Source organism: Babylonia areolata, chromosome 1 (assembly GCF_041734735.1).
Source record: "Babylonia areolata isolate BAREFJ2019XMU chromosome 1, ASM4173473v1, whole genome shotgun sequence".
In the NCBI taxonomy this organism is placed as follows: Eukaryota; Metazoa; Mollusca; class Gastropoda; order Neogastropoda; family Buccinidae; genus Babylonia; species Babylonia areolata.
Genome location: NC_134876.1, coordinates 25,613,002 through 25,625,672, shown reverse-complemented (window position 1 = coordinate 25,625,672; position 12,671 = coordinate 25,613,002). Strand labels below are relative to the sequence as shown.

At 40.9% G+C, this 12,671-nt stretch overlaps 2 protein-coding genes across 4 annotated transcripts in view; one reads left to right on the top strand and one right to left on the bottom strand.

Annotated features, from left to right (window-relative positions):
* Nucleotides 1–263: 263 nt before the first annotated feature.
* LOC143294308 (uncharacterized) overlaps nucleotides 264–12,671 on the bottom strand; it is a 42,429-nt gene continuing 30,021 nt past the window's right edge. The window contains exons 4-5 of the mRNA XM_076606030.1: nucleotides 3,709–3,832; nucleotides 264–708 (exon numbers count right to left, since the gene is read on the bottom strand). Coding sequence (XP_076462145.1) covers nucleotides 433–708; nucleotides 3,709–3,832 — 400 coding nt within the window. The 3' untranslated portion in view covers nucleotides 264–432. The remainder of the gene's footprint in view (nucleotides 709–3,708; nucleotides 3,833–12,671) is intronic.
* LOC143281114 (peroxisomal membrane protein PMP34-like) overlaps nucleotides 3,496–12,671 on the top strand; it is a 31,401-nt gene continuing 22,225 nt past the window's right edge. For 2 of the 3 annotated variants that reach the window (XR_013055098.1, XM_076586092.1), the window contains exons 1-4: nucleotides 3,496–3,903; nucleotides 6,026–6,086; nucleotides 7,906–7,972; nucleotides 11,133–11,287. Coding sequence is in view for 2 of the 3 variants with exons in the window: in XM_076586092.1 (XP_076442207.1) it covers nucleotides 3,682–3,903; nucleotides 6,026–6,086; nucleotides 7,906–7,972; nucleotides 11,133–11,287 (505 nt within the window). In the remaining variant the exon portion in view is untranslated. Of the gene's footprint in view, nucleotides 3,904–6,025; nucleotides 6,087–7,905; nucleotides 7,973–9,292; nucleotides 9,445–11,132; nucleotides 11,288–12,671 lie in introns of all 3 variants that reach the window. The other variant, XM_076586106.1, reaches the window with a different exon arrangement.

Here is a 12,671-nt window from a genome sequence, read left to right as displayed (position 1 = left end):
AGTGGTCTGTAGTTGAGCATGAGAAGACATTGTGACAACAGACTGAACAACACCAATCTAGTCCTGTCTATATGCACAACAGCATGACTACGTCAGAGACCAAAAAATGTTAGCCCACAGTTTGATAACATCATATACCCACACCACAACCACTTACCATTTGATTTACATATCTATTTATCTGTATATATATATATATATATATATGTCATGGCTTGGCTTCCCAAGTGAAGATTTATGAAGGGGGTTATCCATGTCATGCTCGTTGCGTCGGCCAATTCAGGACAGACAGGTCTGTCCACAGTGGCTGCAAGGAAAGTCTGTCCTGGGTCAGTTGCTGTGATGTCTGGAGTTTTCCTCCTTTTCCTGTTTCCCTCCAGGCAGGATCTGAATGTCCTTGTAAGAGGTGACACCATGGGGGATGGTGTGTCGTCAGGTACAATGATCTGCAGCAAAAGTGGACCACTGTCGATGGTCAGTGTGACAGGCGCTGAGGATTTCTTCAAAAGTGTTCTTGTGCCTCATTTTGGGCGCCCCTCTGTCATTGTGGCCGGTGGAGAGTTCCCTGTACAGCACAATGTTAGGCAGGTGGTGGTCCTCCATCATGGAGACATGCCCAGCCCAGAGCAGTTGTGTCAACACCATGGCCTTGATGTTGGTGATCTCCCTTTGAGGCCTGTGGTGTTGGTGGAATGACTTCAGTTCTGTCTGACAGATGGTGATGGATGATGGTGTGGGGGTTGTGCATCATGGGGGCTACAATTTGTGTGTGTGTGTGTGTGTGTGAGTAGAGGATGAGGTGTGTGTATGCATGTCTGTATTGTGGGAGCATCGGAATATTGGAACTTGCGGGTGCACATATATGTGTGTATGTGGGGGGGGGGGGGGGTGAGGAGGAGGAGGGGGGTATGGGTGTATGTGTTTGTGTGAGTGAGTGTGTGTGTGTTGTGTGTGTGCCGTGGAAGCTGCAATACGTAGCCCAGAAATGTGTGTGGGGGGAAGGGGGGTGGGTGGGTGTTGTGGAGAATAATTTGGGAGATGGTGTATGTGTGTGTGTGCATGTGCTTGTGTGTGTGTGTGCATGTGCTTGTGTGCGTGCGTGTGTGCATGTGTGTGTGTGTGTCGGGGCTCAAGTATGTTTATGTGTATTTGGGCCTGTGCACTTTTGCTTGTGCTTTCATATCTGTGAAACTGCGTGTTTGTTGCATATATGTTATGCATGCATACATGCATGTGTGTGTGTGTGTGTGTGTGTGTTTTACATTTAATTGCTTCTTTGTTTATCTATTATGATTATTATCTTTTTTTAAATTTTCATTTATCATTATTATCATTTTTTATCTAATTTTATTTTATTTATTTCATTTGATTTGATTTTATCTTAAAAAAGAAAATCTTTGAAACTGAAGATTCTGACATAATAATTTGGGGGTGGGAGGGTGGGGATGGGGGGTTCTGGCTTGCTGCTCTGTAGGGAATGCAGTCAGTGCTAGCCTATCAGGGGGGGTTGTAGGGGGTGGGGGGTGGGGGAGGAATGATGGCGAAGGGAGCAGGGGCCACCACACTCACTATTTCAGGCCTCTAGACAGGCAGAGGTAGGCCCTCGTTTGCAGTGGGTGGGAAGGGCAGGGAAAATTTGAGGATGTTGATTGGATGGGTGAGGTGGAAGTGGGGGTGGTGGTAACAGGGAACTGGAGATGGGGGTGGGTAAGGTCAGATGACGGATTTGAGGCTCACCACTAAGGCTGATGTTGCTGCCTCAGGTGGGAGCTTGTTGAACTCCTTGGTGGTACGTGGGAAGAAAGAGAATTTCCTGTAGTTTCAGTAGCAGGACTCTGTGGCATACCGGTATTCTCGGGAGCCTCGGATGTTATGTCCTGGTTGTTGTATTTCTGGTGCATGGTTGGTGTCAATGACCATGTCTCCGCAGAGGTATTTGAGAATGGTGGCCAGGCATATTCTCTTTCACCGGTCTTCCGGTGTAGGCCATCCTAGCTGGTCAAGCATGTCTTCCACACTGGATGTTTGGCAGTAGCGGGCGGCCCTCCTCTGTATCTTTTTGAGGCACTGGATGTTGTTATCAGTGTACGGATCCCAGACTTCACATGTGTATTCTAGTTGGGGGCGTGCAAGGGCCTTGTAGGCTTTGTCCTTGGTGGCAATTAAGCCAACCTTGAGGTTTCGTCACAGGAAGCCAAAGGTCTTGCTGGCTTTATTTGCGATGTTGTTGGTGCGTTTGTTCCAGCTGAGGTTGGTGGAGATGGTAACACGAGGTACGTGGTATCATTGTGCGGCTTGAGTGTATCGTCACGTAGGTGGTATTGTGCCTTCTATTGCTGCCAAAGTGAAGTACTGCACACTTGTCCGAGTGGAAGGACATCATCTATCTTTCCTCCCAGTCAGCAAGCTTATCCAGGTCACTTTGCAGATCGTGTTAGTTGGCGGCTTTGTTAATTGTCTTGTGACATGCCGTGTTGTCTGCAAAGAGCCGTATGGTGGAGGTCAGGCCCTTGGGGAGGTCGTTGATGTACAGCAGGAAGAGGCAGGGGCCAATGACAGAGCCTTGAGGGACTCCCGACTCCACAGGCATGAAATCCAAAATGGCACCATCCACAACAACTGCTTGTTTTCTGTCACTTAGGAAGCTCTGGATCCAGTTGTTGATGTTGCCAGTGATTCCATAGGACTGTAATTTGTGGGTCAGGAGTGAGTGGGATACTCTGTCGAAGGCCTTGGCGAAGTCCATGATTAGCATGTCTGTCTGCTTGCCTTTCTCCCTGCTGTGTGTGATCTCATCCACGAGGCCCAACAGCTGGCTGACACAGAATCGCTTCTTCCTGAACCCATGCTGCTCTCTGCAGATAATGTTGTTTTTCTCTGCCAGGTCCATGATGGTGAGGATGATGATGTGCTCCAGCAGTTTGCCAGGAACACTTGTCAGCAAGATAGGGCGGTAGTTTTCTGGACGGTAGTGTTCACCCTTCTTAAAGATAGGTGACACGTAAGCTGTCCTCCAGTCTTGTGGAACAGCCCCCGAGTCGATCGAGGACTGGAACAGTAGCGTGAGGGCAGGCGTGATCTCGTCGGCCAGCTCTTTGAGGATTTGGGGGCTGATGCCGTCAGGGCCGGGGGCCTTCGTGGTCGTCAGGTTCCTCAGTAGCTTTCTGACTCCTTCCTCCCCAGTGGTGATGGAGTCGTATGTCGGTCCTTCAGGGGTGGGGCTAAGCCCTGTCCTAGACACGAAGTCCTCTGGTGTGCATGGGGATCTTTTGCTGAATGCCGACTGGAATATTGGAGATTCAGGATTTCAGCCTGGCCCTGGGCGTCGGTCAACAGTCGTCCTTCAACCTTCATGGGGGAGACTGATACTGATACTTTCAAACAGAATGTTCACATTTACAAATCAGATAACTTTTGATATTCTCAGATCAACACAGAAAAATGCTCTAAAAAAACGACGGCACACTTTTATTCGGAAACTGCACAGTTCGTAAATTGTCAATATTCATCGTGATCGCTTGCTCAAAATAATCCAGCTTTAACCACCGGCATATTGTCTCCCGCTGGTCGAAGTCCAGGATCTTTCCGCTTTCTGAACTGACGTGAGAACAGTCAACCAACCAATCTACGTTCCCACCTGCATCCTGTTCTTTGTAAGGTTAAGAACTGAACAGCCAAATCATGCACAGATCATCAGGCAGCACGCACCTGTTTCTCTCGGACAGTCAACCATTTCTGAGGAAGTTGACATCGAGCTTGGCAACAGTTCTGGGAGCCGGAGTGGGGAAGTCTGATGCCATGAAAGTCGTGGCTGCCCTCACAAGTGCACAGGCTGAGGGCGAAAGGGTGGCACCAGGTTTATTCTCGTATTCCAACCTCGTTCATGCTGTTTCTGGTGCTGTGGTGAGAAAATTTGTGTGTGTGTGCGTGCATGCGAGCGCGCGCGCGCGCGTGTGTGTGAGTGTGTGTGTGTGTGTGTGCGCGCGCGCAAGAAAATACAATTTTCAGGTGTCATATTGATGTGTGTGTGTGTAACTGATACAAAGAGGGAGGGAGAAAGAGAGAGGGAGGTAGAGTTAGGATGAGCTTCATTTGCTAAAATTAAGATTACAACTTGCAAGCACATTCTATGATTCATGGGCTGATAAAGTGATAGGCCACTGGAGAGTTCCCTGCTTACATGACTTAGAGGCATGTCACATAATCTGTGCTCTTGAACTTGATTAGGTCTCCCAATCTGTGAGCAACAAAGGCAATCAAGAGAGGCAGAACATGTGAAATAGCAGGCTCCTGTTTTGCATTTTTAAAAATTACTTGTTGCTTATTATTTTGGTTTTCTTTTTGTGCATACAATGGGGCATCATTGTACAGTTTGGTTGTAGCAATGCAGGCTATCAACTGAAGAAATGGAAGACAGCATATGTTTGCTGTTTTTGTCTGTATAGATCACCTTTGGCATTAGTCGCACATTTCCGATGTGGATGTGCAAGATACAAGATGACCACAGAACTCTCCAGTGGTCTGTTTTAACTCTTCTTCACAGGCGCCCATCATGGCTATACATGTATAAGTTTGTCTCTGGTAGTCAAAAATGCACCTCTTCCTCCATGGCCTTTCCCCATCTCGGTGCCTTCACTCCTCCCCCTTTTTTCCCACCCCATCCTTTCCACAGACACACATGTGTACACACTCACACACACACACACACACACACACACTTGCACACAAGCATACATACATGTATGCACGCATGCATGCACACACACACACATGTACAGTGACACACAAGTGTTACATTGACAGACATAATGAACAAGAGAAAATGTCAGGTGTCAGCTTGCAATCTGTTGCAGACATGTAGATGTATGTATGTATTATTTTTAATTTATATAAAAATTATTTATGTCACAATGTCATTGCTGCATTAAAGGATAATTTTGAAAAGATATGGACTGAATCATTACAATAAGGTAGAAAATGTATTTTTTATAACTATAAGCACTTTGAAATGGATTTTAATTAGAGAGAAAAATATATTGATCTATTGCCTGCTACAAACGCTAATTCGTTATTCTAATTTAAATGCAAATAATCACTGTTTACCCATTGAAACAGAGTGGTGAAATGGAATTCCAAGTACTGCTGTAAAATTGTGACATGAATGATGAATACTGTTGGTCATGAACTCCATTTTATTATGGAGTGTCCAAATTTTTCTGATATTCGTGAAAGATTGTTACCCACTAGATATGTACATATATATTTCCAGTGTCTGTATTTTCATTTTGTAAATTATTTTCTGCAGGACAACGGGTTCTCCCTAGTGGCTAAACCTTGTAAATTCATTAAGAAATGCAATTTGTATCTCTAAAGGATACTTTTATGCAGAAAAAAAGAATGTTAACTGTTAAAAAAAAGGTGTTATTTTATTTATATTGATGCAAACATTATGATAATCCTAGTTGTGTTATGATTATGCTTTTTTCTGAAACCCTCCATGCCCCAATAGGGGTCAAAGGTTAATTGATAATAATCTTGAATTTCTATTGAAATTGCTGTTGGCATAGATGTTTTTTTTATTTTTGGTTTATGTGCAGACTGTTCTGTGTGCTTGAAATTTTGAATTATATTGAGTAGATTTAAGGTTTTACTCATAAGAATGCAAAAATTATAATTCTGTCAGGAGATACCTTTATCATTTATGATGATATTTGTCATAACACCCAAGGTTAGTTTCTGTCATTGCTGGGTAGGTTTAGCTTGTGTGTTGAGTGCACACATTTGTGCATTGCATTAGTGTATGATCGTTGTAATTATTCTATAATTTATATGTTCTAGTCAATCATGACATTTTATCATTACCCCTTGTCACATTCGTGTTTTTATTCAGATATGTGTTCTTTCTTTGATATAATGTCTTTAAACTTTGAGTTATATTAGTACATTATTAGAATATCATGTACAAATGGGTGTGTGTGTTTGTGTGTGTGTGTGTGTGTGTGTAATTTTTATGTGTCTGTTTCAGGGTAGTGTTATTGCAATAACTGTGTTCTATCCTTTGGATACTGTTCGGACAAGACTTCAAGGTAATCATAAAAGGCTGTAGTAATATGTTGGTAGTTTTCTTTCTTCAAAACTGTTTTCTTTCATTTGGATACTGTTCAGACAAGACTTCAAGGTAATCATACAAGGCTATAGTAATATGTTGGTAGTTTGCTTTTTTCAACGTATGAAATATTGTGTTTCAACTTGCATACATGTACGTATTTGCTGTGCTCCCCTTACACACTGTATCTAATGTATACAACATGATTTGTTATTTTGTTTCTCATTTGGATATTATCTCATCAGTGAAAAAAAAAAAGTAAAAAGAAAAAAAGGTAGATGCCAGACTTAATGGGAAAAGTGTTAATAAATAAGTTTCAAAAGTTAGACAAAAACTGAGACAAAAATATTCTCATCTCACACCAGACGGAAGAGAAGATTCAGGTGGTCTAAGTGTTAAATACTGATGTACACCGTAACACTGACATACTGCTCAGACCTCAGTTTTTGCTTTCTTTGTGATACTGTATTGCTAACAATTGTGTTGGTGTAAGTGTGGATATCATTGCATACAACAGATCAGTTTAAATCTCAGTTTCTCAAAGAGGCATAACTGCATTTGGACAAATCCATATGCTACACACATCTGGTGGGCAGGTTCCTGACAGCAGCATAACCAACATGCTAGTCAGGCCCTGTGTGTAATGATGTATTTGTGAACCTATCAGAGTGGATTTCTTCAACGTGCTAGTCAGGCCCTGTGTGTAATGATGTATTTGTGAACCTATCAGAGTGGATTTCTTCAACGTGCTAGTCAGGCCCTGTGTGTAATGATGTATTTGTGAACCTATCAGAGTGGATTTCTTCAACGTGTTAGTCAGGCCCTGTGTGCATATGATGTATTTATGAACCTGTCAGAGTGGAAAAATTTTGGTGTAGCATATATGGATTTGTCCGAACGCAGTGACGCCTCCTTGAGCTACTGAAACTGAAACTGAAACTGCTGTGGGTTCTTTTTCAGTGCGCCAAGTGCATGTTGCACACATGAACTTGGCTTAACATTTCATTTGAATGACTAGACACTTCCAATCAAACTTGGGAGAAAGGGTGAAAGTAGGGTTCGAATCTAGACCCTCACGGACAGTCTATTGGCAGTTAAGCGTCTTAACGATTCTGCCTTCTCCCACTCAAGTTGGTAAACAAGCAGACAAACAGGGAAGCAGTTCAATAATCAAAGCAATAACTGAATAAGCTTATGGAATATAAGAAAGTAATAAAACTAATGTGTATGTGTATGTTGTGTATTTCTTTTTATCACAACAGATTTCTCTGTGTGAGATTCAGGCTTCTCGTCCCAGGGAGAGCGCGTCGCTACACTACAGCGCCACCCTTTTTTTTTTTTTTTTGCTTTTTTTTTTCCTGCATGCAGTTTCATTTGTTTTTCCTATCGAAGTGGATTTTTCCACAGAATTTTGCCAGGAACAACCCTTTGTTGCCGCGGGTTCTTTTACGTGCACTAAGTACATGCTGCACACGGGACCTCGGTTTTTCGTCTCATCCGAATGACTAGCGTCCAGACCACCACTCAAGGTCTAGTGGAGGGGGAGAAAATATTGGCGGCTGAGCTGTGATTCGAACCAGCGTGCTCAGATTCTCTTGCTTCCTTAGGCGGACGCGTTACCTCTGGGCCATCACTCCACTCTGATATACACTATTGTATTTATAAACACAGATTCCATCACATAAAGTAAGAGATGCAAAAACACGCATTGTAAGTACATTGTTTGAAATGTATACTTTGTCACTTGATGACTTATAATTGTACTAATGACTTACAATTTTGTTGATTTTCATTTTCAGTTGATGATCACAGGCGAGCCAAACATACCCATGAAACCATAGCAGACATTGTTCGTGAAGAAGGAGTGTGAGTATGCATGTTTGCAGATGTGCACCTGTTTGTATGTGTTTCTTTAAAAAAACAACAACAACAGTACCTCACTACCTGTTTTATGCAATTTTTGCCTCATTCCTTTTATGATGAGCTAGTATTAGTAGTAATGAATAGCAACTGGCTCACATACAGTAATCTTGATTGAACATTTTAGTGAATGACTGAATGAAGTTTGACCATAAGAATATTATTCACCATTGCTTGCAATTTTAAGTGAATGATCACAGAGATGCATGACTTTTTTCTGTGCTTCATATTAATCTCTTCAGTGAGTTTGAATGTCATTGTACACAGAAAACAGTTTTCAATGTGAGTTTTTTAATACATGCAACTAACATTCATTCATCCACACCACAAAATAACTGTTAAGTGGTGATGATAATTTTGTTAGCAAATGTCACTATTCCTGTTTCCGATGCAAACCATTTGACAACAAGTGAACAATTAGCAAATCAGAATGGAAAACAACTGGATGCATAGTTGAAACTTTCAGTTGTTATCAAGAATTGACAACATAAACATTTAATACTATTTTCACATATATGTTAAAACTTTATCCTGCTTTGCATACCACCAACAAATTAGTTGCATGTCATATTCATTGTTGTACAGATTATGAAATTTTATATTATATTCAGAGTTTGTGTTTTGTAAGGAAAACAAGGAAAGAACAGTATGAAATTGAAATTTGAATGGAAGGTTTTTTTTTGTTTTTGTTTTTGTTGTTTTTTTGTTCAAAGCACAGTACCCGGTAAGTCATTTTGCTCCATGTTTGGAAGTTTAACTGTTTGGAGATACATGTATGTCCTCACTGTTGTATGAACAAACAACATTATACACAGGCATTGTGGTTTTTGTGGATTATGTTCATTTCACTCTGCAACAGTGTGAGAAATTTATAGGTGTTTATGTACAGAACCCAGAGTAGTTTGATATTTCAGTGAAGAAATTACCATAGCTGGTTGAAGGAGCTGTATTTTAGTGAAAATTTGCAGAAATGCACACATTTTTGAGACATGAAAAAATTGTGGTTTTTATTCACATATATAGATCTATATGAACATCTATATATTATATCTATATTTTTATATGTTTGTCTTGCAGATTACAAGAAAAATGCTATTCTGTTCTTTATCAGTGTGCGCTCATGCTCTGAGCCAGTTTTCTTGTTTTGATACACCAGGTTTTGTGTGGGGCTTCTTGATTCTGAAAAAAATGAATTAAATGCTGTATGGTTTCTGTATGTATAATCTGCTGTAATGCTGTAACTGTGATTTGTTTCGATTATTTCAGAGAGGGACTGTATCTTGGCTGGTTCCCTGTGGTAACTGCGTTGTGTTGCTCCAACTTTGTGTACTTTTACACCATTAACACTCTGAAGCTGAAGCTGTTGGGGGGTCGCAAATCGTCCCCCCTCACCGATCTCTCCTATGCCTTTGTGTCAGGTGTGTGTCAGGTGCCGTACTCTTCCCAACCTGGTGAAAGAGATGTCTTGCCCTCTAGTTCCCCCCCTATCCCCTCCCCCGGTTGATTTTTTCTTTCTGTTGGCTTGCTGCTTATTTTTTGGTGGTGTTTGCAGTTGTGGTTTATTTTTGTTAATACTTTTCCCCTATTATTTGGTGTGAATGAAGCTGCATGTGTATCTGATGCAATTTGATTTGAAGCTGAAGCACAGAAACAGTAATGACGTAGTAAAGTTGTGTCAGTGTCATGAATTGTTCAGCACAGTCTTCATCTAACCACAGCTGTTGAGTGTTTGACAAAGCACCAAATTATAACAACAAAGGGACACAGCTGTTGAGTGTTTGACAAAGCACCAAATTATAACAACAAAGGGACACAGCTGTTGAATTGTTCAGCACAGTCTTCATCTAACCACAGCTGTTGAGTGTTTGACAAAGCACCAAATTATAACAACAAAGGGACACAGCTGTTGAGTGTTTGACAAAGCACCAAATTATAACAACAAAGGGACACAGCTGTTGAGTGTTTGACAAAGCACCAAATTATAACAACAAAGGGACACAGCTGTTGAGTGTTTGACAAAGCACTAAATTATAACAACAAAGGGACGTGTAATGCTACACACATAATGACTTCTTTACAGTGAAATGTTAAAAGCAGGTAGCCGTTAGAATTGACAGGTTTAACCAGCCACTGTGGCGAAGTGGTTAGCACAGACTAACATATTGGAAGACACGGGTACAAGCCCCATCAAAGGTGTTGTTTATCATGAGAGTACAAGTTGTCAGGTAGTCCCAAACCTAAATGGACCACTATAGTAGGATCGTTATCTTCATTCATCATTGAAATATGGAAAACAAAATGTTCCAAATTCTAAGGAAGTCAGTGACACTTCATGCTGTTTAGTGATGGAAACAAACTTGAAATGGTTGATGACTTTAGTTAGAGATCAGAGTTGGTATGTAAGGAGGAAGGTGGCTGAATGGTTAAAATGCTTGTCTGCCAGTTTAGAACTGAGGGTCTTGGTTTGAATCCCGCTTACACCCTTCCTCCCAAGTTTTACTGGAAAATCAAACTGAGCATCTAGTCATTTGGATGAGACGATAAACTGAGGTTCTGTGTGCACACAGAAAAAGGACCCATGGCAACCACAGTGTTGTCCTTTGGCAAAATTCTGTAGAAGAAATCCCCTCTAATAGGTACACAAGTATTTTGTGCATGCACTCAAGGCCTGACTAAAACTCGTTGGGTTATGCTACTGGTCAGGCATCTGCCTAGCAGATGTAGTGCAGCTTATATGGATATATCCAAATGCAGTGATACCTCATTGAGAAACTGAAAGTTGGTATGTGAATGGTGTTGAGTGACTGATGGGTGTGATGTTCTGTGTCATACATTTAACTGGAATTGACAGAGAAAAGCTGTGCCTGTACAATGTGCTAGTTTTACGGTTTGCATGCTTTTTGATAAGTTCTGAATATAACTCCTGTTGTTTTTGTGTGGATGTTTCTAACCACTCACAATGTTCGGGTAGATGCTGCTGGTCACATTATTACAAGAATTTCTCTGTCAGGCTTTGCGCAATCTGATATAATTCATGTTTGTAACAACAAAAAAGCAAAGGTATGTATTAACTGTGAGTGTGTATGTCTGTTTCTCTGTTTGTTAGACGTGGTCTCTATCGTGGCTGGTTATCCATGGCCTTCACAATATGGGTGTCCTATTTTCTCTATTTTTTGATCTACCACGGCCTTCAGTCTGCCCTTTTCACCTTTGACCTTGAACCTGACCCCCTCACCGATCTTGTTATAGGATTTATAGCAGGTATTTCATTGCAAGTTATAATCCTGTTTTGTATTGATGTTGGTTTGTCTATTGTACTGCTTCAGACTGACTCTGGTCTTGGTCCAAAAAATGTACCCAGTTTCTATTGGAAGAAAACCAGTTTTTTTCTGTCTAATTTGATGATAAATCTGAATGGGGAAAAAGTAATCTTATAATGCTTATTGGTCAGGTTTGTGTGTGTTTGTGTGTGTGTGTTTTGTTTCAGACATTTTGGAAGACAAAAGTGATGCATTCATTTTAACATGTTGCTTGTTTAAAATCTGTACTTGCATGCTTTGTTTCAACCCTAGTTCAAGGTATTGGCGTTTGATAGTGTTTGTATACTATTGTTTATCACTATTCCAGCAGTACATAGGTGTAACATTATATATATATATATATATATATATTAAAAATGATTTATTTATCATATTATCCCCCACACCCATTTTTTGTAATGAACGTTTCTTCCTTGAAATAGGTACCACCCAGTCAAATTAAATGTTCAGGAACAGTTTCTTAGCAGTCACAAGATAGAGCAAAGCCCTAAAGAGTAGAACATTGAAGAACTTGTGCCTGACTTGGCAGTGCACACTAACACAATGAAAGAGACAGACAGACAGAGGGATGGGGGAGAGAGAGGGAGGTTGGGATGAAAGGTATTTTTGGCTACAGACCCTTGCGTTTCATTCACATCCAAGATGGCATCTCACATGAGTACCTTGTAATCACACAGTGCAGAAGCTGTGTTCTTTAACCAACAACTTGAAGCAAGTGTCACTAACCATTTTTGTTTGTGTGCTAATTTCTTTACCTAATATCATTTTGTTTTGTGTGATGGTTTGTTGTTGTTGTTTGTTTTGTTTTACTAACACATACAATGAGTCATCTGTTGTGTAAACTAGGGGAGAAATCTGACAGTATGGAGTTAAGGATATGGATGATTGACCAGAATAATAATTTGTGTGTTTTTCTATATTTTAAAAATGTGTATGATGTAATTTGAGCTGCATAGTAATGCTGCACAGGCTGCTGTTCTTTTAGTGTTGAAAGGGGTTGTTCAGTTGTTATATTGTTGAAAGGGGTTGTTAAGTTGTTATAGTGTTGAAAGGGGTTGTTAAGTTGTTATAGTGTTGAAAAGGGTTGTTAAGTTGTTATGGTGTTGAAAGGGGTTGTTCAAGTTATTATAGTGTTGAAAGGGGTTGTTAAGTTGTTATAGTGTTGAAAAGGGTTGTTAAGTTGTTATAGTGTTGAAAGGGGTTGTTCAAGTTATTGTAGTGTTAACCCACCCACCCCCAGGATGACTAGATGGTCCTTGTCGATCCCGACGGACGAACCGCACACACAGTGTTGAAAGGTTGTTCAAGTTCATGCAGAGATTTGG